The following is a 25,527-nucleotide window of genomic DNA, read 5'->3' on the forward strand; positions in this document are numbered from 1 at the left end:
TAACGTCTCGTTTTCGTAAGAATTATCTTGTTGGCTAGATTTTTTTTTACTTTAATGGCCCAAGACAAATGAAACATATTATATTATTATTTTTAATTTATATTTAACCGACTTTGCAAAATTACTTGTTGATAAAGATATGTATGCATTACAGTACGCAGTTTATATTGTGAAACCTAAAAATAAATTAGTCAGTGAGACCACAAAAAAGTGCCATTTATTATAACAACGAATAGCAAATTTTCAGATTTATTGACAAATTGTTTGAGTCATACAGACATTTCTAAATAATGCCAAGTAATAAAAAAAAACAACACACAAAACAAAAAACCTTTAAGGTGTTTAAAGCACACCCCCATCATTTACACACTACAAGGTTCAACATCGGCCCAGTTGTTTAACAAAAACACAAAAGCTCTCGCACATCAGGGTGGGGGAACAGGACGGGTGGAGGCATCTTCATACTCTCTCCAGCGCCTCAAGCATGATGATGCTGTTTCCTCTGATGACCTACATGGACAGGAAGTACAGTTGAAAGACCTAGCCATTACCTTCATGCACCCTGGCTTCACACCAGGCTGGGTTAGTGAGAACAGGTCACGGTGCTCTTCTGCTCATCTTCCTGTTAGTTACTAAAATGCTAAAAAATATATTTTAGCTATATTAGCAGAGAGTGCTACTAACCACCATGCCAATGGTGTTCTGTTGCCCCCCCGGGGATATTTCTAAGCAGTCGTCCACCACCAGGTTCATAAAGGGGTCGAACCCTCGCAAGATGCCTTGAACATGGCGTCCCCCGTTCAGTTTCACTAAAAACAAAAATCAAAGATATCACATAAATAAGCAGCTTCAGTTAGCATGAATTTTATTCACAGAATGTCTCCTGGTTCATTTTTACTTGTACAAAAGATAACAGATGAGCACGGTAGTACAGTATAATTTAACAAAATCATCCATGATCAGTTACATATAGGAACAAAACATTCAGGGTCATTTTTGGATTGAGTCCCACCACCTGTAGTTATACATAGATCATCATTTATCATTAGTTACACTCGTAGGTGTGTGGCTGTCATAACTAAGGAAACACCAGTGCTCCCAGTGCCAGTCCCAGACCTCATCTTGCATCTCCAGTGAAAGATCTGATTGGCTACAATTATTTTGTAGATATGCATTGTAGTACCAAGCAACTGGATGAGAGTGTGCATGACTGTGTGGGCTGGTTTATGTTCCTGGGCTGCACTGCACTGATCTAATACCACCGGACGCAAGACATCACCCCCACATCACTTAAGCCAAACTAACAAAACCGTTTGACACCAGGACACACTCGAGAGCTCATTAGAGCCAAGGGGACCTAAAGCAAGGGACAGTGTGAATTCTTCAGCATTGTGTCCCTCAAGGACGCCGTCCACAAGATGTGCAATTACTCACGTGAAAGTTTCTTGTCCATGAACCTGCAACAGAAACCTCAAGTTAATATCTTGAAGGCGAGTTCACCAGCTTGGATTTTCACCGAATTCCGACTCCCCTCGTTTGCACGCACATAAAGACGCTACAGATGATATTGGGAGTATAACTTCAATAGACATTGTGTTGGCATCACCAAAACTATACTCCCCTCATTAAAATAACCCTTGTTGAATGTAGAATAGCCTGCACATCCAGATAAGTCACCAAAATAAGAGGTTAACCACACATTTCAGTCCTGTGAGTACTGATTATAGTTTAGTGAGCACTTCAGTTTTGTCCTAACTACACAATTAAAGAATATTCGTCAAATAGCAGCCTGAGAATTAAATATAATATATATAAAGGCAGTCGACCCCCCCCCAACCAGTTACAGTAACCAACCTAGAATATTACATTTAATTTAAAAACAGTTAAAAGCCACAAATCAGTGTCTTTGTTTGAATATAGATAATGCTAATGAACATATAATGAATATATAATAATTAACTATCACCCGTATTTAAGTATATAAACAGTAAATGGCAAGTATCGTCTGTATTGTCTGTATAAACCGGGCCAGTCTAACGTGGTTAACTCAACCCTAACCTGATGCTCATAAAGCCCAGCTAGCATTTAAAACGCTGCCCGGACCTGGAGCAGACGTGTCCCACCACCAGAACCCTCACATACTCACTTCTTGAGCTCCGGCGGGTGCGCTTTACTCATGATTAGTTAGTATTGGCGTTTATCGTCCAAACCAGCAAAACCGTATCAGAAGTGCGCTTGAAAGACGACGGACGCGCGTGTTCCGCCGGATGTGACGTTCGCCACGACGCGCGCTCCCGCGACAGTGGCCGCGCACGCCGTCGCCATCTGCTGCGGTGGAGGATGAATTGCGTTTATGTAAAGACGTTCTTCAAACTCATTAAAGTGCGTAAAATGCACTTTTGCTCAGAGTGAGTCAACTTACAACAACAAAAAACATCACAAAACACAAAATTCTTGAAATTATTGTGTTTAATTAGTTTTATGTGTTTAACTATGTAATGATTCAACAGTGGCCCACATTTCTAATTTAAACCAGAACATACAAAAGGTGTGATTAGGTTGACTGGAGATTATATCTCAGCTGTCCTGGGAGCACCTCAGTATCCCCCAGAAGAGCAGGCAGGGGGGAGGCCTGGGTCCCTTTACTTAAGATACTGACCCCACGACCCAGACAAGCAGGGGATGGATGGATGGATGGATGGATGGATGGATGCTCTAAATTGTCCTGTATGAACGTGAGTTACATGTACAGGTATATATTAGTGAGTAGGAATGCATGCATGTGCAGTGCTCTGTGCTGGTCGTGACCTCCCCCTCTGTCCAGGGCAGCTCCCCCAGAGGGCTGTGGGTTCTGATAGAGAGTTCGCCGTGTACATTTAAAAGCAACAGTAGCATCAATTGCAAAAAAAAAAGGCAGTTGATTTGGCAATGCAGCCGGTTTCAAATGACAAATTTCAGATTTGTATATACTGCACCTTCATCCCCAGAATTTCTAGAATAATTTCTGTTCCCTGTTGATGATCTTATTTAAAAACCAAACTAACAACCACACACCCACAACCCCTGATCACACTCCCAACAGCAGGCGTCCTAAGGCACTATTCAGCCCGGTAGTGGTGATGTGTCTGAAGGTCAGCAGGTGCTCGCTGGTCCCACGATGCCTCATCCAGACCCTCATGTCCTGCTCTCCTCAAGATATCTGACACTTAACACCACAGCCCGACAACCTGCCATGAACACGCAGTTTATTATTCAGTCTAATAGTTATTATTGGGTAACTGGCATAAAAAGATGGATGGATAACGTATCAGTCTTGGGAAAATACCTGATGTATGTATGGAGATAAACTTAGAAGTGACAGAACAAGTCAAATGTACAACTCTTTCTGGTCAATACATGAACGTAATTATAAAAAATAAAATATCTTCTATATAGTACTTGTCCAAAAAGAAAAGAAAAAAAATCTCACAGACATTTCCACCCGTCCAGTGTAGGGATAAGCCATGTGGCTGGAATTACATTCAGTTCAAGGAAAAAACTGATATGAGAAGATATGGTCTACAAAAATGCCCCTTCAATTTAAACTATTACGAGAAGTATTACTTAGAGGTGCAGAGCGTGAATACATGTTCTTTGCCAGTGCATGTTTCAGTGTTTGAATCATTTCTTAGAAATACTGCATTATAACTCGTCCCTGTTCCATGTAGGTATACAGGACATTACTGGCAACAGAACTTGATACAGTAGTTAATGTTCTTCTAGGTATGCCATTAACGTCACAGAAGGCAAGCAAGGTGTGTCTGTTCAGTCACTGCCGAGATGATCACTGTCCTTCTCACCCTCATCATCGTCGTCGCTGATATGAAGGTGCGTCTTGCAATGCTGCAGAAAACCGTCCAAGTCCACGAAGCCCTCTGCACAAGGCACACAGTGGTAGACCCGGGTACCTGCGGACCCCTCCGTCTCCGGGACCTTAATCCCCCCAGTACATACGCTGCAGTGGTTCGAGACGACAGATGACTGGTGAACCTCCTCGTGTTGTCGTAGGGAAGACCGAGATGTGAAAACCTCAGCACACGACGGGCAAGGGAACTCTCGCTCTTCGTCCTTTCCCTCCTCCTCCTCCTCCTCCTTGGGCCCGTCCTCTTGCCTCCCGGCCCTTGAAGCTACGTGCCTCTTCACCTTTTGGTTTGGATTCTTGAGGATCTTTGACTCCTCCTTGCATGGGTTTGGAGGAGGACCAAACTTGTGTCCATTAGCTACCCTGAGGTCCTTCACGCCTTTGCCGGCCGTGTGGGTTTTGCTCAGTTTTGCGCTGCTGGACAGGTGAGTCTGGTAGTGGCTGCTGTAGCTCTTGAAATGCGCCCAGCGGGTGAGATGATGCAGGAAGACCTTGCCGCAGTGGAGACACGGGTACGTCTCACCTTTACGTCTCTGCCGCGCGCTCTTCACCGAGTTCCTCTGTTGTCTCGCCACCGGCACCTCACGCCGGTGCACCTCCTTCCTGTGGAGGTACAGGGTGGACGTCTGGGAGAAAACTTTGTCGCAGGAGCGGCAGGGGAACGACTGGCCCGTCGTCGGCGTCTCGCGCTCCGTCGTCCTCGTCGCCGGCGTCTCGCGCTCCGTCGTCATCACCAACTTCTTCTGCCTCCGCTTCCACCTGTTCGTGTGCACGTGTCGCCGATGGCTGGCTAGTCCCGCCGCAGAGCGGAACGTCCTGAAGCACAGGGCGCAGGTGCAGGGGCCTACGTCCGTGCCCGAAGGCGTGGGAGGCAGGGCGGCCTGGGAGGGGGAGGGGGTGTGGTCAGGGGAGAGGGCGGGCGCAGGCGAGGAGGGAGGAGCCAGCGCCTCGGGGCTCAGTGGCGCCGGCTGGCAGCCTCCCGCCTGCTGGTGGTGCAGGAGATCCTGCTTGTGGCCGAAGGCTCTCCCACACGGGGCACAGGCGTAGGGGCTGACGTCGTGGTGGAGCCTGTGGTTGAGATGGTGCGGCTGCTGGGGCTCCTCCGGACCGTGGGGGCCCGGGGCCTGGGCCAGGCATGACGGGCACGTCGAGCCCCTCTCCGGCTTCCCTCTACACACCTGGCAGACGGCGGGCACGTCCGGGCACCTGTGCAGCTGCATGGTAGATGCCAGGGCGAACTCCAGGCCACAGCGAGGGCAACAATGAGGCTTGGGCAACGCATGCTCCTTCTGCTGGTGCCAGCCAAGGACGGCCAGATCTGGGAATTCCTCCCCGCAGTCTTTGCAGACGGAGGGACTCGGCTGCTGGGGTTTAAGAACATGGCCGTCCTGTTTGTGCTCCACACGAGCGATCAGTTCAGCCAATCGGGACAAGGTGTTTGCTAGAGGTCGCGGCCTCTGAAAGGACTCTTGACCGCTTGCTCCATTCCAGTGGCAAGGCATGGCGTCCATCTCGACACTTCTTAGATATAGACACACATAAAAAAGAAGAGAATAAATTGAGCTAATTATAGCAAATTCAGTCAACACAAATGTAAACTGAGTCGAAAGCCCATTGACCTGTGCATTGAGCTATCCGACAGACCCCACCACACGATGACTATTAACATTGTTTTCAGTCACATACTATGCAAACATGGCCAATTTGAAACTCACAGCACAAAACTAAAACTAAACAAAGCAAAAACAAAAGATACTCTGTGGATTTCCAATTACTATCTAATGACTCTACATGCCACTAGAGGCTGATTTATGAGAGAGAGAGAGAGAGAGAGAGAGAGAGAGAGAGAGAGAGAGAGAGAGAGAGAGAGAAACATATATATACATACACACACACACACTCATATTATACACACACATATCTCTCAGTTTAGCACACTGAAAGCAAGGAGCTTATGTATCTGGACGAAGAACTTTCTAGAAGCTCCACATATCCGTGTCGGTTAAACAGCAACGGCTTTAGTCCCTGAGTGGGACTTTAAGTGTCGTGACGGGGGTAAATGTGTATGTTTAGTCCGCTGCCCTCCGTTTAGAAAATACCATTTGTAAAACTTCAAACGTATAAGTTATTTTAGACATACAGACACGCCAAAAACCCGCCTGGTTAACCCCCACACCTGCACTGGGTGACCTGCAGTGACCAACAGGTTCACCTCAGTGAGACTAACCAAGCTAACTAGGTTAGCACACGGCTGGCACCAGGCGGCACGCGCCACTAGCTAGCCGAGCAGCTAACAGGCTCGCGCACTCACCCGCGTCTCTAACGTACAGCAGCTTCGGCGTCCACGCAAGAGTCCCGCGTTTGTTTAAGCACAAAACGACCTCGAAATATGCGGAGAGTCTAATGTGCAGATCTTGAAATCCCAAACGCGAGGCAAAGTAGTTATTTTTTGGGGGGTTTTGTTTTTGGTTTTACTTTCGTTTGTCGTCCCAGCCTGCAGGTCGTTCGTGTGTGTACGGACTAAAACTTGTTGAAACTTCTTCCTGAGCCCTCGACTCGCACGTACGCTCTACAAACTATAAATAAATATATAGAATAAAATTTGTGAATGCAAAATACATATAATTTCTACACGTTATAATACTTCACATCAAACCAAATCCAAGATAATTAGGCAAAAAAACCCAATAAATATAATAACAATAAAAAAATAGATATGTAGCTATAATCACATCAATGCGTCTGAAGAAATTCAAACATGACATCTAATTCCCTTTTATTGTGAGCATTTGTAGCTAGTAACTTGTGAATAATAGAGTATTGTACGATAAACATATACTTTCTACATTTCCATTCACAATGTTAACTATTATGGACGTAGTAGGGCTGGACTTTTATTATGAAGTTTCTCAAAGCATAGGTTTGCCCAACAGCGCCCCCTGCTGAGATGATCTAAGAACATACAACCGGCACCAATCGTTAATTCCTTCTCTAGCGGGGTTTATGTTTTTTTGTCCTCTGTTCGGAAATAACAAACGGGCTGCATTATGTATGGTGTGAATATTTAAGATACATACTTTTAATCGTGATCATTGGCGAATGACACATTTGACCTCCGGCTCACTTGGTGGCAGCGCGATCATCCGCATAAATAAATCCACGTCCGTGCGGTGCCAGTTTAGGGGACCTGCTGCCGAGACGGACGGGACCGGCTGGCGAGTTTGAGTCTCCGTACGCTGTTTATTTTTGGATAACGGGTCCACGAACGGGCCCTGGTCCGGCCTACAGGCCCAGGTTGAGGAGTGTGTGGTCTCTCACTGTCTCTCTCTCTCTCTCTGTCTCTCTCCCTCTCTCTCTCTCCCCATCATGGCTTTTGCCGGAACCACCCGGCGTCTGCCCATGGGTGTGCGGACATTAAGTGAATTATTTGAAATTGCCACTTTCTGTCCTGCTCGCGTGGGCACCGCGGAGAGATGCACGGAACGGATCAGGTGTCCGATCAGGTAAGCAGGGGCACTGGTGTCCGTCAGGAGGGATGGATGGGTCGTTTGGGTTTTCGGAGGTTCCCCTCCAGCACTGAATGACTTATTAGAGGTCACAACCAACCAGACGCAGGATTGACCCAAAAAAAAACAGCACACGTCTTGTAATTATTATATTTACTTAGTATATGCATGCACTGGTGCAATAATCTGATGCCTATTCCTGTCAACGGGACGTATGATGACCACAAGTAGTATATACTGGTGACTGTAATGTTCACAGACGGTACCACTGTACAACATGTCTTAAAACCAGCTCCACTTTACCTGACCACAGGTACCTGTCATCATGTGGGATCTTGATGACTCGTGCTCCTAAAATGCTGGGCTTTCAAGAAGTGGAGCTGACCCCCACTCATCACAGGAGACATTTTATCAGCCTCACCAATAAGAGGAAGGAGTACTCGGAGAGGAGGATAGTGGGGTAATGCATCGCCATTCTTCTGGCATCATTCAAAACCAGTCTGGCCTCTCTGCTTAAAAGTCAAGACAGTTATTGTTATTTTTGTTATTCGTTATATGCAGTAATGGATGGATAGCTGTTCAAATGAGTCTTCTTTTATCTGTTTTTTTTAAACAGCACTGCTGTCATGATTGCTTTGGCCATGGTCTATATCACTCCAGCACTAACTCAGGGGTTTCCTGTACAGCTTTTAGCCTATTATGAGAATCGTTAGTGTGTTTTGATTATTGTACCAGCACAATTAGTGTACCCTGTGTCATTGTGTGATATAATACTGTCCGCTTCCAGGATAAACATAAAGATATAAATAATTCCTGCATATAAATAGTGCATTTTTACAAGCTTGACGACATTGTACCGCGGTTAACTCTCAGATTCTCCTCATTTGCTCTTAGGTATTCAATGCAAGAGATGTATGATGTCGTAGCCAACGTGGATGACTACAAACATTTCGTGCCGTGGTGTAAAAAGTCCCAGACGGTCGTGAAAAGGTCCGGTCACGCTAAAGCTGAACTTGAGGTCGGCTTCCCCCCTGTGTCTGAGCGCTACACGTCCATGATAAGCTCGGTGCGCCCACACCTTGTCAAAGTAAGTGCTGCTTCAAATCAAATCAAATCAAAATTTACAACAGTTGTTGTCACAAAGCAGCTTTACAAGTGCCGAGTCCTAGCCCCCCAGTGAGCAAGCCAAGGGCGACAGTGGCAAGGAAAAACTCCCTAAGGGCATGAGGAAGAAACCTTGAGAGGAACCAAGACTCAGGGGGGGAACCCATCCTCCTCTGGCCGACACCGGTCACCATGACAACAACAACAACTTAGAGAGCGAGACAGAAAAAAAATAAAAGGAAAGGATGTGAGGGATAAATAAAGTCCATCTTGGTGTAGATTTATAAACATGAGTTCTTTATGTAATTCCTGTACAGTCCCAAACGTCTTGATGGTTGGTAATGTTATACATGTGTCCTTTATGTAATTCCTGTTTAGTTCTATCCATCATCCTTTATCCATCATCCACACTGGTTAGTCAGGGCAGTGGGTTGGTCCTCCATCATATCTGGTTAGTCAGGGCAGTGGGTTGATCCTCCATCACACTGGTTAGTCAGGGCGGTGGGTTGGTCCTCCATCATATCTGGTTAGGTAGGAGGTGGCCGGCCCAGGATGGATCTCTGGGAAGGCTCGTCTCTCCTCATCTCGGTGTTCCTGGAGTAGGCGGGCAGCCATGTGGAGAAAATGAAACAGGACTGTTCCTTCAGGGCAGTCTGCAGCTCTACAGTATAACCAGAACGCTTTAATAATGTAAGATGTTCAGACACGTGCGTTCCTCTGCAAGATCTGAAGTTCTTGGTTGTTCCATGCTAGGCGGTGTGTACCGACGGCAAACTCTTTAATCACTTGGAGACAATATGGCGTTTCAGTCCGGGTATCCCCGGTTACCCCCGCACCTGCACGCTTGATTTCTCCGTGAGTAAGCTTTCTTCCTACGTCTTTTGGTTGCCCATCGTCTCTGGTCCGTAAACTCCTCTCAGTCTCTTCTTGCTCTCCTCCAGATCTCGTTTGAGTTCCGCTCCGTGATCCACTCTCACCTGGCCACGGTCTTCTTCGACGAAGTGGTGAAACAGATGGTTGCTGCTTTTGAGCGTCGTGCGCATAAACTGTACGGGCCCAACACCACCATCCCGCGAGAGCTCCTCTTCCACAAGGTCCATCAAACATGACGTCACTGGTCTCCTGCATCTGGAACTCTCAGCACTCACAATCTTATGGAATAACACACGGTAACCACCAATCTTAAATGTCTTTAGGTTACATAAAGGTAACCATGCGCACTATACTGTGATTGTATATCAACGCTCTACCTCACGGAGTGGCGACACTCTGCCAAACCCTAGACATGGCTCCTCACTGTTTACTGGATGAGTAAGCACCTAGAGATTCGTTTCCTGAACCCAGGAAATCACGAGTTCACGGCTCAGCCTGAAGAAAAGGCACCGGGCAGTGATTCTCTAAATGAAGTCTTTTGCGTCTTTGCGTTACACGATTCAACTGCACGTGTTTTTAGTCGTTTTCTTTGGTTTAATGTAGACCTTAGTTTGATGCAGTCTTCAAAACGGAAATAATGTACAACTGCAAATCGTAAAAAAAAAATTATTTGGATTTACAATTAAGTGAGGAATGATTGTAGTAATGTTAATTCATTGTTCATATAGTAATGTTATAGCAAGTTAATCTAGAAATGTATTTAGTATAAATGTTGGTCTCCCCATGAAATGCCTGACTCCAGCTCGGTCTTATGGAAGGGTGCGGTGCTCGTCTTTATGATAATCTGAGCTCTTGGGCCCCCGCACACACACCTGTGCTCAAACACATTGACCATTTACACGCCGTCCGTTCGCCATTGGTGCGTTTGAAGCTGATGTGTGTAATAAAACCGTGTGCTGGTGTTTCACCCCGCTGACCTTTCTCATTTGTGCCTGTGGTTTTAAACGGCGAGATTCAAGACGTCTGCTCCAGACCTGACAGACGTAAAGGTATTGCACTAAACAAGAAACCCATAAACACATCAACACTGAGCTGCTGTGTTCACGGCATTCTCACAGGGTCTAAATGAAATCATCACGGTGGCTGTCCGTTACGTTTATTGTGTGCTTTTATATGTAATGCATTAAATAAGATTTATTATTTAGCATATCGGGTTGTATATGATGGGAGATATTGCAAAAGTATGCTGGTTGTCTAGTCTAGTGTCAGGGGCCATGCAGAGGTGATATTAGCGTATCCGAGGCATCTCCATCTTATTTCTCCTCTCTGTGATGCAGACGTTACGTTTGAGATGTCCTGTTGACCCCACGTTAAAATTATTGATCATTTTAGCATATATTCACTTGTGCACTGACACTATTGCTGTGATTACATAAGAATATTCTGGAGTAAACAGCACCGTGAGTCCAGATTCACGCGCACTAAGATTCTGCTGCAGGGCACAATAGCGCAAACGGGTCTGAGGAAAACACTGCAGAAATCTGACTCATCCATATCTAGGTCAGTTCCACGACTACTCTAGAAAACAGATCAAACTCTTATGGGAGGAGAGGGTGGCTAATTACTGCATGTTTCTGACTACGTCCTGCGTGAAGACTTTTTAGAGCAGATGTCCATGAAGACTTATGAAGAAAATATATTTAATGTTGCTGTGACCTTCAGGAAGGCTGGTCAAGGTTAACAATGCTCAATCCAAAAAGCCAGAAGTCATTGATCATATCATTCTCATGTGCCATGTAGTCTGTTCCTTTATTTATTGAGTACACCCCCCCCCCCCCAACTTACTGTAGTTTTTGTTTAAAATAATGTTTGTAAACAATAAAATTAGAATGTAAATCATAAGTTGCATTTGTAATGTCATTACCTGCCTTCAAATGACCCCCTTTGCAGTAATAAATTACAAAATAATGATTGATTAAACCTTTGTGTCAACATTAATGATTCCTTTAAGGAAATAGTCATTGATACTTGGCAAAAGGCCCTGAGCCAATTTCACAGAGCAGTGTTCCGGCCCCCAGTGTTTCCTGCCCATTCACTCTTTATATTGTGCAGCCCACACGTATCAGGTTAGAAGGAGGAAAAAAAAAAGGCTCGGTCACGTTTTGTTAAAAACATTTATTGTCTGTTGTCAAGTTTCCCCCATTTGTTTTGTGCACCTCAACATTTTCCCCGTTGACCCCCCCCGCCGACTCTGTTCACCAGTCTCACCTCTCCAACCATCCTGGCTTCAAGAAATCTGCCCTCCGATTGTACACATTCCTCAGTATATGAAATAACCTCATACGACACACACACACAAAAAGACGGACCTACAGGACAAATGCACTGGGTACTGGTGGTGAATTACAAGCCCAGGAGAGCCCTGCTGTACCAGTAGGAGTGTTTATGGACCAGTAGATCAGTATGGATCAGTAGACGGTGGGCCACATGCTACACGCAGGAGTAGGCGCCTGAGAGCAAGACTGAAACGGGACCGATCCGGACACGACCGGTACCTCGGGTTTATTTACAAGCCGAGTTCATCTGTGTTGGACTCGACCGAATGTTTGGTTTTAATCGGAAACTTTTCCAGCTTGGCTACGTTGTGGTAAGTGTTCAAAAAGAGCATTTAAAGAGACTCGCAGATTCTGTGATATTTTACGCAGAGTTCTTGGAATCAAGCTATTTACAAAAACATAAATAAAACCACAAAATTAGCCAATTTCATTTGTACAAAATTCAAATTCAGACAACTCTACATATGTGGACACAACCTTGGGACCTAAACACAAAGGATTACCTAGCAAGTGCTAATTTTAGAGTAGCCGATCACATAAGCGCTTTTTATATTCATAGACACACTGAGAAAAATGATGACGATTATATAATCATTTGGGCCAACGTTTCAGCTTGCTCTGAAGCACCAGCACTCCAGTTAACAGTCGGCAGGTCCATAAGTAACAATCTCAGGCGTCCTTCAGAGCTTCTGACACCACCACCACCATCCTTGGCAGCTCTGGAGTTTCTCTGAAACGTCTACGGCCAAAGACAGGTGGAGATGACTCTAAAGGCAGAGGTTACTTCAAATAAAGATGGGGAACACCAGGGGAATACCTGAACACATGATTTGTTGAAGTCAGAAAGTGGTATGAGAGAGAATTTAAAGGGGCAGTACCCTTTTAAGATTCACATGCGTACTGAGTTGAATTCACTTGTGTTTAGAGGAGACCTTTTTACCAGCTGGAGTGTTGTTGGGAAAACGTATTTATAGTATGGGGGAGGTGTCATACCTGCACTGCTCAAGCATCAGACTGGGTTGATGGGGAAATATGTGTACTGTGTTTAATAGTCACACTTGCATGGCCTAAAGAGAAAAAGGCTAAACTAATGCTGTAAAAAAAAAAAAGGGGGTGTGTGTTTATTCCAATAAAATATGTACACACAAACCAAATGAGGCACTGAACAGCAGTTATCTAATGCTACTACACAGTCATCTAGCGAGTGCCCTGTCTGATGCACTGGTCAATGGTTAGCCCATTTAACTGGAAATCCTAATACAATTAAACACAAGGAGCCAAACTGGTCCAGTGGCGGGTCTGTTTAGGTTATTCATACTGGTTTCAACAGTATTGATCTACAAAGGCTCCTGTATCTTTGCTTTAACTGAAGTGAAATTTAAAAGTGTACTGTCTCTTTAAACCCCTCAGACCAGGGCTTGTTCTTAGCTACGCCTCCTTGACCACACCTCAGCTCCTCCCACGGGCCCGGCGCCTCTAGCCGGACTTGGACCCAACCAGGCCCATCAGTCCGTCCGTGCTCATGGACTTGGGCCGCTCCAGAGGGAAGCCCAGAGCCCGGCTCCACACCAGCTGGGCCAGCACGCCCAGCGCACGGGACACGCCGAACAGCACCGTGTAGTAGTTCATCTCAGTCATGCCATAATACTGTAGAGAGAAAACACACACACACATACACAGCGTTAGAGAACGGAGACCGTTCACTGATCAATATGGATTGACACACACACACACACACACACACACACGGGACTGACCTGCAGCAGCACGCCGCTGTGGGCGTCCACGTTGGGCCAGGGGTTCTTGGCCTTGCCCTGCTCCAGCAAGACGTTGGGCACGATCTTGTAGAGCTGAGACACCAGCTTGAACATGGGGTCGTTGGGCAGGTGCTTGAGGGCAAACTCGCGCTGGCACGTGTAGCGAGGGTCCGTCTTCCTCAGCACGGCGTGCCCGTAGCCGGGCACCACCTGGTGGGGTCGCGCATGAGAGAGAGAGAGAGAGCAGAGGTTACACACACCACCCGTCTTAGGCTAAAAACGCATTCAAAACGTTTACGTACGCGTACAGACAGGAGATTCTGTTTATGCCTCGATTTGACTGTAATATCTAAGCTTGGTTTGTCCCCTCATCCACCAGGTTTATCGGAGGTCTGTGCATGGTCCGGCGTGACTGCTCACAGTCTTTGGCCTGTTGCATGTGCACTGAAGACCCACTCGTCACGCCAGACTGAACCTGAACCCGACTGCCTGTTAAACGGACGTCCCGCCTGCTGCTGCATTCTCGATTTTGACAGATTTCGAAACAGTAGATTTAAAAACGGTTGAGCTCAGTAACGTGGTACTGGCAACATTTCTTCAGAGTACTCTGGAGCAGCGGCATTCAAACTGGGTCATTCAAAATACTTAACCGAGAGTACATGAATAGAAAGAAAAAGACAGGAGTGTGTGTGTGTGTGTGTGTGTGTGTGTGTGTATTCTCACCCTGCCAGACTTGAGTGTGTTCCAGATATAATCCCTCATCTTCTCATCGGACACTTCACCACCCATCTCTTTCTGTAGGGCGGTCAGCCACACTAGCACCTCCTACAGGTTAGAACAGAAAACAAGCTTCAGAAACCCCTCAATTCTTTATTTATCCGTCACTAAACATCTTAAAATGTTGGCAAAACAAATATATTGACGTTTAAAACTTTCAAAGAGCACTCATCCATTTAAAGGCTAATTAATTAGCTTAATCTTGCTCATCATATAATGTCATCAAACCTGTCCTGTGAATACTGTTCCATACTATTCTAAAATATACAAAACAACTATATAATTAATATTCTCCCTGCTTGAGTAGCACAACAGACTGTGGGTCTGTGACTGTCAAACGTGCAAACTGTCAAAATGGAAAAATAGGACCAAAATTAGACTAATAATCCATTTGGTTGGTTTTTCATACAATGTCAGAAGTGCAGAATGTTCCATTGCAACATTTTGCAATGAGTACTAACCAGAGTATTTACATGTGGAGATTTACCAGTGTGGGACCTTCCAAAGTGGTAATGAAGGGCTATCAAGAGATATTCTGAGCAGTCACTCAGCTTCTCAAGAGTGATGGGGTTAGAGTCAGGCTCGTACCTGATTGGCCAATCCGTGCAAAGGCCCAGCCAATCCATTCATGGCTGCGCTGAAGGAGAGGTAGGGGTCTGAGAGGGCACTGCCCACCAGGTGACTGGTGTGGGCACTGACATTGCCTCCTTCATGATCACTGAAACACACACAAGTTTCAAAGAGCCATTAAGTGCATGTTCGAAATGCTTACTAACCATTAACACAAGACGTCAGACACTCTTATCTTTGAAGGGTTAAGGAAAGGGCTGGGATGAACCTTGAGACCAAGACAGATGAGTAATAGGAAACAGGTTCTGGACCAAGAAGGTCTGAAGCACCTACACACCTGTTTGGCCTGTTACGGCAAACAGCCTTGGAATGTCACCAAACCAGGAGAAACGCCTAGAATGTGTTCGTCTAAAGCAGCTTTGTGTTTTTTGAAAAGTAGGCAGCCCCAAATTAAAGAATGCACCTTTTTGTCGTTTCTAAACTTCCCATTTTTTTTTGGTTTTCCTATCAATTCAGTAAAGAGGACCTCCCGAGCCTCGCAGGCCAGGTGGAGGCCAGGTGGAGGCCTGGTGGAGGCCAGGTGCGGTGAGGTGGAGGCCAGGTGGAGGCCAGGTGCGGTGTGCGTGAGCCGCTACCTGTGGATGGTGAGGTAGAGCCTCATGAGCTCGGTGAACTGGGCGTCGCTGTAGCCCAACATGTTGGTGAAGTTGTGGGACCAGTCCAGGTTGGAGTCGATGGCTCCCACGCTGCTGCCCTCGCGGTAAAGGTTGCGGTAGATCTTGGCGGCCACGCACGGGAGCTTGGCGATCAAGTCCATGGAGTCCTCGTAGACGAACTGGAGCAGAAGGGGGTTTAGTGAGCGGGTGCGGGAGGGGGTTAGGGGCGGAGCCAGGGGCCGAGCCGGGAGGACTCACCTCCCAGTACTTGCTCTTGTGGACGCCCTCGGAGTAGGCGCGGGCGAAGCTGCTCTCGCTGTTGAGGGCGGTGATGGCGGCGCTGAACTGGGACATGGGGTGCAGGTTGGTGGGGAAGTTGTCCAGCATGGTGACCACGTGTGAGGGGAGGGCGGCACGCTTGGCCCACTCCTTAGACAACCAGCTCGCCTGTTGGGGGGGGGGGGGCGTGAAACAGGGCACTGGCGCCAGCCAGCTCTCCAACGGAGGGCGTACACCTGGTGTCTGCCTGCCTGGTACTTACACTTTTGGACATTTTCATGTCTAAACTAGAATGAGTTTTCGGATCGTACAAAAAAATGACAAAACAAACTGCCCTGCCTTGCAAGCGGGTCATAACTGTGACTGATTCTCTGCCAGACATGGCCCAAGCCCCCCAGAAACCACACCATTAATCACACAGATCTATAACACACCAGCGGACTGATGTCCGGCGTGTGCGGGCGACCCCACTCACCTGCTCCTCGGTGGGTACCTGGCCCGTCACCAGCAGCCAGAAGAGTCCTTCGGGTAGAGGCTCCTCCCCTCCTGCAGCTTTAGGCAACAGCTGCTGGCATTCTGGGATGCTGTAGCCACGGAAACGGATGCCCTGAGGTCACAGTGATGCACAGGTTGAGTGGGTGGGGTCATTTATCTGGATGCGAAGAAGGAGCGCTCTCCACACTGAATCAACGCGAGTCGGTTACGGGTATGGTAGAGGATTAATGGTTAATCCAAGTCTTAATCCACAAAACTTACTTCATCCGGATCAAGCACAGAGGTCTCATATACCAGACCCTTCATGCCCCTCATTCCTCCATAGACCTGTTAGACAAACACACATTGACCTTCATGTCACTAATCAATAATCATTACATCTTACACACAAATAAATATTCAATAACATAAAAGACACACAACACAAGCCCAATATTATATGACCATTCTTCAAGCTAATAAAGTCTTGGCTGAACACTGGTGGACCGTGTCATTATTAGAATAAGGTTTCCCTCACACCAGAGAGGATTCATGACTCTGACGACCGAGGTAGACAGAGCACTAGCAGGACCCTGCTCAGCAGAAGAGAGTTATCTGTGTGGTCATGCCACACCATGACCGTAGCGGCCCTGGGAAGACCAGCCAGCCAATCAGAGCGCCGGAAGTGCTTACTTACACATTTTGGCCCTGTGGCCTGCTTTGTAATCGAAGGTATGAAGAAAGAACGGAGAGTAAATGTGGCAAAAGAGCCCAATACACAGACACCCCTAAAGGAGAGGACCTTCACTACCCAACGTAGGGTTAGACCCTCACCCTAAAGGAGAGGACCTTCACTACCCAACGTAGGGTTAGACCCTCACCCTAAAGGAGAGGACCTTCACTACCCAACGTAAGGTTAGACCCTCACCCTAAAGGAGAGGACGTTCACTACCCAACGTAAGGTTTGACCCTCACCCTAAAGGAGAGGACCTTCACTACCCAACGAAAGGTTAGACCCTCACCCTAAAGGAGAGGACCTTCACTACCCAACGTAAGGTTAGACCCTCACCCTAAAGGAGAGGACCTTCACTACCCAACGTAGGGTTAGACCCTCACCCTAAAGGAGAGGACCTTCACTACCCAACGTAGGGTTAGACCCTCACCCTAAAGGAGAGGACCTTCACTACCCAACGTAGGGTTAGACCCTCACCCTAAAGGAGAGGACCTTCACTACCAAACGTAGGGTTAGACCCTCACCCTAAAGGAGAGGACCTTCACTACCCAACGTAGGGTTAGACCCTCACCCTAAAGGAGAGGACCTTCACTACCCAACGTAGGGTTAGACCCTCACCCTAAAGGAGAGGACCTTCACTACCCAACGTAAGGTTAGACCCTCACCCTAAAGGAGAGGACGTTCACTACCCAACGTAAGGTTTGACCCTCACCCTAAAGGAGAGGACCTTCACTACCCAACGTAAGGTTAGACCCTCACCCTAAAGGAGAGGACCTTCACTACCCAACGTAGGGTTAGACCCTCACCCTAAAGGAGAGGACCTTCACTACCCAACGTAGGGTTAGACCCTCACCCTAAAAGAGAGGACCTTCACTACCCAACGTAGGGTTAGACCCTCACCCTAAAGGAGAGGACCTTCACTACCCAACGTAGGGTTAGACCCTCACCCTAAAGGAGAGGACCTTCACTACCCAACGTAGGGTTAGACCCTCACCCTAAAGGAGAGGACGTTCACTACCCAACGTAAGGTTAGACCCTCACCCTAAAGGAGAGGACCTTCACTACCCAACATAGGGTTAGACCCTCACCCTAAATCATGTAAACACAAAATGGCTGACATTCCCATGACTTAAGGATTTTGTTTATAAAGGGTTTTTTTTAAGTGAAATTTAAGAGTGAATGTGAATTTAATGATCTTGACTAGTGGATATCTAGAAATGATCTACTTCTTTGATGCAAATTTTAAAATGCAAACTACATTTGCCTCAATGGGTTGGCAGTTTTTGCAAGTAAACTCTACCTTCAAATATCTAAAACTGAAAAAGCATTTTGGTATCAGGTGCAAACTGGGGGGAGTGGAGCTCAAGGCCTTCTGAAGTGCTTTACTTCCACAGGGCCTACACCGCAGTGGGTCTACACTTCTGACGTGCTTTACTTCCACAGGGCCTACACCGCAGTGGGTCTACACTTCTGACGTGCTTTACTTCCACAGGGCCTACACCGCAGTGGGTCTACACTTCTGACGTGCTTTACTTCCAGGACTCGGAAAGTAGTGCATGACGTTTGACGAGGCCGTCAGGCACAAACAAGCTAAACAGAACTAACGCTAAACTAAACTTTACAGACGAGTAGAGAGCTGTATTCACAGGTCAACAAGGTGTTGCCACAGTGTTAATAATATGAGACAGGACCAAACATATCCCAAATCAACAACAACAAACTATCCTTTATTCTCCATATTCTCTCTACGGTCACTAGTAGCAACAGTAGCTAAGCAACATTAGTAGAAAGAAGCGGACCGTCAGCTCACAGTATCGTGTTTACCAGTTTGGCCGGTCAGGTGATTGTGCGTGTGATAAAACGTTCAGGTGCAATAATCAGACTGTATCCAAGTTAAAGCATCAAAAACAAACACAAAGCTAATTTTAGCTCACTGACCTAATCACTACCATCACTATCAGGTCATCATTTATGAACCAGGCACAGCCACAAAGCACCGAACATGAAACTCCCATTTCTTTTACGCAAACTTGCACTAAGAAATGAACTCAAGCTTTTCAGCATTTTTGACTGGCCTGATGTATCGGTCTGATGGATCAGTCCGTCAATATCTTGGCCGACTACTAAAATCCAATATTTTGATTACATACGCGCCTACGTATTCGGCCCCAGTACGCAGACAGCAGCCAGCACATGGACTTTATTATTGTACTGCAGTATTTAAACTCACCATATCCACAGTGATTTGGCCGATGGTGTTTTTTCCATACTGCTGCTTGAAGTTCTTAATCCTGGTCTGTTCTTTGGGGATGAGATCTGCAAGCACATCTTTCAAATTCTGCAGAAGTCAAGAGGTAAGAGGGTCAGAATACAGCACAACAGCTTTAACTGGAAAACTGTTTGAGGAATTTACAATAAAAAAAAAAAAAAAGGAAAAACTCTAAAGTTAAAGACCTTTGACCCTTGCACATTTAGTGGTACAGTCATACGATAATGACAAAGTAGTCATGTGGCAATGACAAATGTCAGACAAGTAGAACACAAACAAACACCAAGACACCGCGAGGTCACGGCTGGGCGTGACGGGGGTGGTTGTGCTCACCGTGGACGCAGCGCTGGAGTTCCTGGCTGCCACAACGACACACGCATGCTGTGGAGAACGAAGAGAGAAGAACGTCAGACACAGAGAGCAGCGTCCTTCAACAGAGCGCCGCGTTACGACACAGAGAGCAGCGTCCTTCAACAGAGCGCCGTGTTACAGCACAGAGATCAGAGTCCTTCAACAGAGCGCCGTGTTACAGCACAGAGATCAGAGTCCTTCAACAGAGCGCCGTGTTACGGCACAGAGATCAGAGTCCTTCAACAGAGCGCCGTGTTACAGCACAGAGATCAGAGTCCTTCAACAGAGCGCCGTGTTACGGCACAGAGATCAGAGTCCTTCAACAGAGCGCCGTGTTACAGCACAGAGATCAGAGTCCTTCAACAGAGCGCCGTGTTACGGCACAGAGAACAGCGTCCTTCAACAGAGCGCCGTGTTACGGCACAGAGATCAGAGTCCTTCAACAGAGCGCCGTGTTACGGCACAGAGAACAGCGTCCTTCAACAGAGCGCCGTGTTACGGCACAGAGATCAGAGTCCTTCAACAGAGCGCCGTGTTACGGCACAGAGAACAGCGTCCTTCAACAGAGCGCCGTTTTGCGGCACAGAGAACAGCGTCTTTCAACAGAGCGCCGTTTTGCGGCACAGAGAACAGCGTCCTTCAACAGAGCGCCGTTTTGCGGCACAGAGAACAGAGTCCTTCAACAGAGCGCCGTGTTACGGCACAGAGATCAGCGTCCTTCGACAGAGCACCGTGTTATGGCACAGAGAGCAGCTATATATCCACCATTTCTGCTAGATCAATTACTGTTGACCAATGAGTCATGTTCCCCTAGACTGGCTAAAAGAGATGCCAAACAAATGTAGTAGAGTCTTACTTGTATTAGGCCATGAATTCTCACACAATTTGGATTCACAAAAATCCCCAACAGGCTTAAGGATTAAGGCCTCAAAAAAGATTAATCTCTCACAAGTATTCATTTCACGAGAACCATCAAAACCACCACTATAAACACTTCATAATTAACCATGTTAATCGTATTTATTATTCCAAATGCATCCTCTGAGTACCAATGGTACATTAATATGCCAATAAATAATCCAGTTTTAGTGAATTACGAATATGCAAATGCGATGCAAATTTTCAGTTACATTTAAATGACACGCCATGTCTAGAGTGGTGGGGTTAGTTTTTGTTGTTCAGGTGACGTTTCTGCACAGGTCACATAGTGCACTGGCATACGGACACACCCACTCTGCCAGTGCACTAGAGGGCAGTATGTTGGAGTGGGACATCACAGCCAAGACAAAGTGTGTTAAAACCAATATCAGAGGGATCATATTCTTTTATTTAATCATGGTTTAGTTGTTGCACCGTTGCAGTTAAAATAAAACCACGAGGTGCTTCTAAGGTTCCCACCACTGCTAATTTTTAACCGCAACACTTCATCTGAAAAGAACACAGAACGTGGACTGTACACCTGAGAGCATTGATGATCACTACGAGGTCTACAGTGCACAGCACGCCAAGTGTTTCAGATAAAACCGTAAAGGACTCCCATGACCTGGCCCAACAACTCCACCACCATCACATGTGCACCACTGTTATGTAACCCCAGAGGTCTAGTCTCTCTCGTATGGAGCCCCTGGCAGTTAGTTCCTAATCTAAACTGAGAGGACTCATTTCAGAAGGACACTGCTCCGAGCCTTACGGCTGTTTGCCTCTGCAGCAATGATGGAAGAGGAAATTGGATTTTCCTTCTACGGGTGAAAATATTTCAACTGATAACACCATAACATTTCCAATAACGCAAAAAAAAAAAAAAAAAAGCCAAAAAGCCACACACACAAACCTAGATGGACGAACTCAACAATTTATTTGATCCATTATTGAACAGAAAAACCTATAAGACAATCAATTAATCCCAACACTGTAGGGTTGAAGTATGCAAAATATTAATTCAGTACAATTCAAACACCATCCAGAAAAAAACCCAAGGGAAAGACCAGAAAGAAGAGGAGACTGCAGTGGATTAAAGTCCAAACACAGAAGGGGACTACATTGGATTAAAGTAGGCGAGGACTGGACAGACTGATGATGTATGGGAAACACATTCTTGAACACGGGCCACATAAGCCCTCTGCAGTGGTCGTCTCCCACCAGTCAGTGCTCTGAAACCCTATATGCCTTGTGCATGAGGGGTCTAAACATAACCTGAAAAACCAGCCTCGAGGCCACGGTACTGGGGGCAAAATACTGCCCAGTGGAATGACGCCAGCCACCCAGTCTGACCACAGCGGCCACTTCAAGTGATGGACCACACTGAGGTGATTCTACTAGATTTAAATCAAGTGCTCCTTCCCCTCCACAGGAGAGACCAGAGTTCTCACAGAGTTCTCCCACACCTTCACCTGACCCGTCTGCAGAGGGACTTTATGACCCTCCAACGATACCGTGTGGACCACACAAGGGAAAACCATCATCCTGTCGTATCCACATTTTGACCACATACATTGGGGAAAGGGGGCCATCGCAACAAAAACATTTACTCGTTAGTTTTCCAGAACATTTTAAATGTAAACCTGCACTTTACTACTATTCCTGTTACTATTTTCTATTTTGATCCATCTATATTTCATACTGCCTTGTTAAACGTTACACCATCTGCGTCTCACTGAAGCCGCAGTGGTTTTTTCCCCAGTCACACGTGTGCTTGCACATTAATTACAACAAAATTGACCTGGATTTCATTCCCAGGACAGATATCCTGGTAAACATGTCACTCATGAACCTTTGCATCCAAGCTGGACACGCTGGAATTACAAGCCAGGAGAGGAGACAATCTTTATCACTGCTCCATCAAAAACCGCTTCCTGTGACCTTGAAAACCACGCCAAGGCCCAGGCAGTCTGACAGAATGGGGAGAGGCAGTTAAGAATCCCTACACGCATGGGACCTGCAGTTTCTAAAGAGGGTTCCAAGTTCTCAATGACCTTTGACCCATTACTGGCAGAAGACCTTCCGCTGCGTGCAGTGAGCCACGGTCGTGTCCCAAACGGTGGGACCTCCCTTGGAAGGTCATAACGCTGGCAGCAGACCACAAGATGAAGTAGTGGCAATGATGGTATCGTGAACCTCTCATCGAAGTCAGCAGGTCATGAATTAAATCAACACCGCACACATCCATCTTTAAAACAAATACATTCAAATCTATAGTAGAGGACAGGACTTTCTATATATGGGGACCAAATTTGTCAAATGTAACCACAAGAATTTAAAAAGCACCAAATAATCTGTAAGACATACAAACATATTCCGCAATCAGCTTGAGAGTAAAGTTCAAAAATGAGAGATTTCCATAATCAGTATCAGAAAAGGAGCTGCACCCAGTCATGTGTTCAGAATGCAAGAAACTCTTATCAGCATATGAACGAATGCCAAACACCAGCTGTTTCCTTCACGGCAGCGTCATTTACTGTTTACCCTTAACACCTCTAACTGTGTACGGGCCAAAGCAGCGTCCACAAACTTATATGCATCTCCAAACCACAAGACTGAAAAGGACACCGTGTCAAGAAACAACGAAACCTTCAGCGCTCACAGCAACCAATTATAAAAGTTTAATCACTTATGATAATGTTTAGCAGAGCATATTTGTCTTTGCAAGGCATGGCTGACTATGGTCTGGAAAATCAGACACTGGAGATATTCCCAGTCTCCTCAATACAGTGGGAAAGTAACTTGTCCTTAATGGAAGTATAGTGGATAGTGGTAACGCGTTTACTCTGTGTAACCATAGAGATGTCACTCACACACTGTAACCATGTGGCTTACTAGTACATGTACACAAAGTTGGTTCAAGGCAGGATGAGTGTTCGTTTAAGATGTTATGAGCACCGAAAGATACATTGAGCTGTGGATATAGTCCGATATCTCTAGACCCGACGTTCTGAATAACTGTGCTGGACTCATGTACTTGTTTACTCGTGTAAACAAGTAACAAGCTACATGATGCCGTTTTCGGGCTACGTTCATGAAAAGTGTATAGTCGGGATCGTGTTGCACGCCACACGTTGGCACCCAGCAACGCTCGTGCAGGACGTGAGGATCTCCTCAAAGCTTCTCTGGCAGAACCTCCGTCCCGTTACGCCAAGGGCCTCCAGCACAGCTCTGAAGGACGACTGCTGTGCAAATGTCTGGCTATACACACACACACACACACACACACACACACACACACACACACACACACACACCTCTGGAGGGGCCACAGAATGGCCTCTTGCTGTTCTGGCACTAAATACGCTCGGAAAGGCAGTGAGTGGGCAATTAGGGGTTGATCTTTTCAGAAAGGAAAGTTGTGTCAGTTGCCATGATGGACACATTTTAAATCAGACATGGTTGGGAACATTGTAATGATGCAGGAGGAGCAGACGTGATGAGAGCAGCCAGGGTTGACAGGTCCAGCTGCAGTAGTGACACCCCAGCACCTCTGCGTTTGGACGGTCAGAGACCCCCAGCCTCGTCCCTCCTTCACCCAGTCCCTCACCTAACCAAACCTAGCTGACCCTCACTAACCTCACCTGCACACACACACACACACACACACTACCGGGTAACCGGCCCGTCTGCTACCGCAGAAGAACTCTTGAGAGCTTGACAGCGGTTAGCTGGCCGGCTAACGCTAACGCTAGCTAGCCAGGGCTCTGGCCGAGAGCGCGGAGCGGCCACTCCAGCAGCCGCGGACAGGCAGCGTTTATCCGCTGCCGTGATAACCGCCCGGCGGTCCGTTAGTGGGGGAAATGTCCAACTTACCCTTTACGAAAAGGCGGGAAAGCGCATTGTGAGACACTGTGTGGTATTAGACCGTTAGACTGGCATGAACTACACGGTGGCTAAGCTAAGCTAGGTTAGGCTAGGCTAAGCTATGTTGCAAAGCTAGGCGGTTATGCTAGGCTAGGCTAAGCTAGGCTACCCAACTGTCAGTTCACCAGCTTGTTGGGTCTCGTATCGACTCGCAAACTACAGAATTCTTACCTTTGAATGGAGAAGCCGCGGGGCCAGCCTGCTAATAGTAAGAAAGGACATAACGCCGTTACGTATAAGGGGAATATTGGTGGTTATTATGACTGGAGCCGCTGCCGGTGCACCGCGGAACTGGTTGAAGGTGCCCCTCTAGATACCGTGAGCGGAGTGAAGGTTGGAACAGGGACTCGGGCCCAAATGTAGCCGCGGTGCGGACTGGAGGGGTCCTGGTGAGAACGGGAACGGCGAGAGCGACGTGATTCGCCAGGCGAGTGTGTTGCGTGATCTGATTGGTCCGTGTCTTATTCGCGTTTTAATACGATTGGTTCAAATCCAACACCGTCCCCCCCCCCGCCACCCGATTGCGTTTTGAATAATAGGTGTTCTAGGAAATGCCAAACGAAAAAGAAAATTAGGATCAGTGAAGGAAGGGACTGGACCCACAGGCTGATACGTTGAGAAAAAACAAATGCAAAATATTTCGTTTAAATGCTCACCGAGGAAATTATCTTTTTATTTTCTTCATTTGATATAGTAGAGTAGGATCGTAATATAACGAAAACTATGACACGTCGTGATATTAGTGGAATTCCAAATTCCACGAGGAATTCCTCAGTAATAAAGTTATTGGTCAACTTGTATTCGGTCTGTTTTCGCACATTAAGTTATACAAGTATCAATATTACTTATCAAAGTTGTACTAACCCTAACCCTAACCCCGATATGCAAATATTCTTGGCTTTCTCAACTAATGTTTAGTTCCCAATAGTCCATGTTGGGAGCACATAGGCCTACACTCAGCAGAGAGGAGACTCAGAATTGGTGTGTGTTTTTTAATCAAATTCTCTTAAAAATAAATAAATAACTTACGACATATTCAATAATCTCTGCTCTTATGAATTCCCATCTTACCTATGTTAGCCATATCAAGACCATC

The 25,527-nt window shown here is 46.6% G+C and overlaps 4 protein-coding genes across 15 annotated transcripts; 1 reads left to right on the top strand and 3 right to left on the bottom strand.

Moving 5' to 3' along the window:
• Positions 1-198: 198 nt before the first annotated feature.
• Positions 199-2,291, bottom strand: snrpg (small nuclear ribonucleoprotein polypeptide G). The gene is made up of 4 exons (XM_076984471.1): positions 2,147-2,291; positions 1,435-1,457; positions 685-809; positions 199-510 (listed from the first exon to the last, which is right to left on the bottom strand). Exons 1-4 carry the CDS (start codon positions 2,176-2,178, stop codon positions 460-462), a joined length of 231 nt encoding a protein of 76 aa, XP_076840586.1. The 5' UTR covers positions 2,179-2,291; the 3' UTR covers positions 199-459.
• Positions 2,292-2,462: 171 nt separating this feature from the next.
• Positions 2,463-7,120, bottom strand: LOC143484728 (uncharacterized). 12 transcript variants are annotated; one of them, XM_076983600.1, is made up of 2 exons: positions 6,979-7,120; positions 2,463-5,422 (listed from the first exon to the last, which is right to left on the bottom strand). In XM_076983600.1, the coding sequence occupies exon 2, from the start codon at positions 5,410-5,412 to the stop codon at positions 3,805-3,807; it is 1,608 nt and encodes a 535-aa protein (XP_076839715.1). In that variant the 5' UTR covers positions 5,413-5,422; positions 6,979-7,120; the 3' UTR covers positions 2,463-3,804. The 12 variants fall into 12 exon arrangements, with proteins under 12 accessions (XP_076839715.1, XP_076839723.1, XP_076839716.1 ...); XM_076983608.1 differs by having other exon boundaries at positions 2,463-5,419; positions 6,979-7,103; XM_076983601.1 differs by lacking the exon at positions 6,979-7,120 and adding an exon at positions 6,230-6,466 and having other exon boundaries at positions 2,463-5,419.
• Positions 7,121-7,242: 122 nt separating this feature from the next.
• coq10a (coenzyme Q10A) lies at positions 7,243-10,351 on the top strand. Its single transcript, XM_076983610.1, has 5 exons — positions 7,243-7,404; positions 7,721-7,867; positions 8,302-8,494; positions 9,265-9,366; positions 9,453-10,351. The coding sequence occupies exons 1-5, from the start codon at positions 7,268-7,270 to the stop codon at positions 9,618-9,620; spliced, it is 747 nt and encodes a 248-aa protein (XP_076839725.1). The 5' UTR covers positions 7,243-7,267; the 3' UTR covers positions 9,621-10,351.
• A 1,196-nt stretch (positions 10,352-11,547) lies between these two features.
• Positions 11,548-24,776, bottom strand: cs (citrate synthase). Its single transcript, XM_076983609.1, has 11 exons — positions 24,603-24,776; positions 19,569-19,616; positions 19,197-19,304; positions 16,516-16,581; positions 16,235-16,366; positions 15,739-15,927; positions 15,460-15,659; positions 14,843-14,972; positions 14,201-14,302; positions 13,478-13,687; positions 11,548-13,367 (listed from the first exon to the last, which is right to left on the bottom strand). Exons 1-11 carry the CDS (start codon positions 24,651-24,653, stop codon positions 13,197-13,199), a joined length of 1,407 nt encoding a protein of 468 aa, XP_076839724.1. The 5' UTR covers positions 24,654-24,776; the 3' UTR covers positions 11,548-13,196.
• Between the last annotated feature and the right edge of the window lie 751 nt (positions 24,777-25,527).

This window comes from Brachyhypopomus gauderio, chromosome 21 (genome assembly GCF_052324685.1).
Source record: "Brachyhypopomus gauderio isolate BG-103 chromosome 21, BGAUD_0.2, whole genome shotgun sequence".
Taxonomy (NCBI): Eukaryota; Metazoa; Chordata; class Actinopteri; order Gymnotiformes; family Hypopomidae; genus Brachyhypopomus; species Brachyhypopomus gauderio.